Source organism: Lucilia cuprina, chromosome 5 (genome assembly GCF_022045245.1).
Source record: "Lucilia cuprina isolate Lc7/37 chromosome 5, ASM2204524v1, whole genome shotgun sequence".
Taxonomy (NCBI): Eukaryota; Metazoa; Arthropoda; class Insecta; order Diptera; family Calliphoridae; genus Lucilia; species Lucilia cuprina.
The window spans coordinates 11581533-11583517 of NC_060953.1; the positions used below are offsets into that span (position 1 = coordinate 11581533).

The 1985-nt window shown below is 33.3% G+C and overlaps 1 protein-coding gene across 1 annotated transcript; it reads left to right on the forward strand.

The window, feature by feature from the left end:
- Nucleotides 1-717: 717 nt before the first annotated feature.
- Nucleotides 718-1607, forward strand: LOC111683146 (the record flags this gene model as incomplete). The annotated part of the gene is made up of 1 exon (XM_023445192.2): nucleotides 718-1607. A coding segment is annotated over one exon (636 nt), but the record flags the coding sequence as incomplete, so codon positions are not given.
- Between the last annotated feature and the right edge of the window lie 378 nt (nucleotides 1608-1985).

Here is a 1985-nt window from a genome sequence, read left to right on the forward strand (position 1 = left end):
GTTCTAGTTCTGTTCTAGTTTTGTTCTAGTTCTGTTCTAGTTCTGTTCTAGTTCTGTTATAGTGCTGTTATAGTTCTGTTATAGTTCTGTTATAGTTCTGTTCTAGTTTTGTTCTAGTTCTGTTCTGGTTCTAGTTCTCGTTCATAAATTTCCATTTGTCAAACATAATTTTTTTACCAAAAACTCATCCAGTCCTCTCCTTCAACAAATCAATCAACACCCAAGTCGCGCTTTTTGATTCTGTGAAATTTGACACTTGCATCCACTTAAGCGGCCTTATGTAATGCCTCTTGTTTCTGATGTTTAATTGACTTCTATTAATGTTAATAGCAAATGAAGAAAAAGGGTGGTTGTTGTTTTAAAATTTTCCAAAACGGAAAATAAACAAAAAGGACAATCAAAGGATACAAATAACTCTGCAGTAACTCTTTCTCTTTAAATACACAAACACTTTAAAAGTAAATTTAAATTTTGAATGTGAGTGTGAGATGATAAATAAAGTGTTTTTGATAAAATCCTAAAAGTAAACAAATGTAGAATTTTAACGGTAATTAAAGGTTAAAATAACGGTAAAGCTTATGTCAACAATATGGAAATTATGAATAGTAATTAATGTTAATTTAAATGGGACAGGAAACTGCTAAAGGGAGAGAATGAGAGGAAATGATTTTGAAATATTATAAATTTACAAAATTTTTATAAAATTTTTTGTTTCTCTTTACAGATCGCACAAATAACAATGAAAATGTGGAAATCTGCCGCACTTATCCACCCAACTATGAGGCTGAGTCGTTGCCCTCTTACACCATTGTTTCGGGCTTACCCACCTACGACGATGCCATCGAGGAATTTCGAAAAGCAGGCATTATACTCACACCACCTGTGCCGGTCATAAAAATATTCGAGGCCAAAGAAACTAAAGATTCCGCCTACAATATCGATAACATTAATGAAGCCGATAACATATCAGTGGCATCGGTAAATACGTGCACTTGTGGTGGTGGACTTAATAATACCAACAGCACTTCACAACAATTTCTGGCGGGACAACCTGCTACACCTGCCGCCATTAATACCCAGTTTATTGAATTATCACCCGAACAATTGGCTGCTTTGTCACAAAAACGTTTGTCACTTCAGATAGCCTTTCCGCCCGCAATGCGCCGTAATTCTAGGCCCCGAGTGGATATGCGTAACAATTTGTTGCGTTCTCGAGCTGTGGGTAATACTGCCGGTTATGAAGCGAATTTTCCTCAAATACATCGTTCCTCTTCGGTCTTTTCTTTGGCCAACGAACGTCAAAACATACAAATGATGCAACAAAATATGCAGCATCGTGGTTCCTTATTTTAGTTTACCGCCTCCTTCTCCTCCCTCTAGCTAAAACATTAAATAAATGTTCCTTTAATTATATTTAAAGGTTTTTTAAAATTATTTTTTAATTAATTTTATCATAATTTCATATTGACCGTTCTAAGTATTCGTTTAGTTTGTTTGTGTGTGTGTTTTATTTGTTATTTAACTAATTTTTAGGTTAAATCTTATTGTAAATAATTATTTTTAGTTTTTAAAGTTCTTTATAAAAAATAGAATAAAATGTTATGAAAAAGTAAGAGAAGTTATAATTAATTATGTTTTCTCTCCGAGTGTAAGTATAACAGGAAACGGAAGTTGAGTTAAGGGTGTAATTATAATAATGGAGTGGAAACTTTATATAACTTCCTAAAGCTTTTATAGCTAGTGGAATCATTAAAAGCTTTGCTGAAGATTTTATAATACAACTTTAAGAGATTATTTACAGTGGCAAGTTGGTAAACAGGACAATGAATTGTGAAATACAACTTAAGCTGCTGTTGTGGGTATAGTTGTGGTTGTGTTTCTGTTCTAGTTCTGTTCTAGATTTGTTCTAGTTCTGTTCTAGTTCTGTTCTAGTTCTGTTCTAGTTCTGTTCTAGTTCTGTTCTAGTTCTGTTCTAGTTCTGTTCT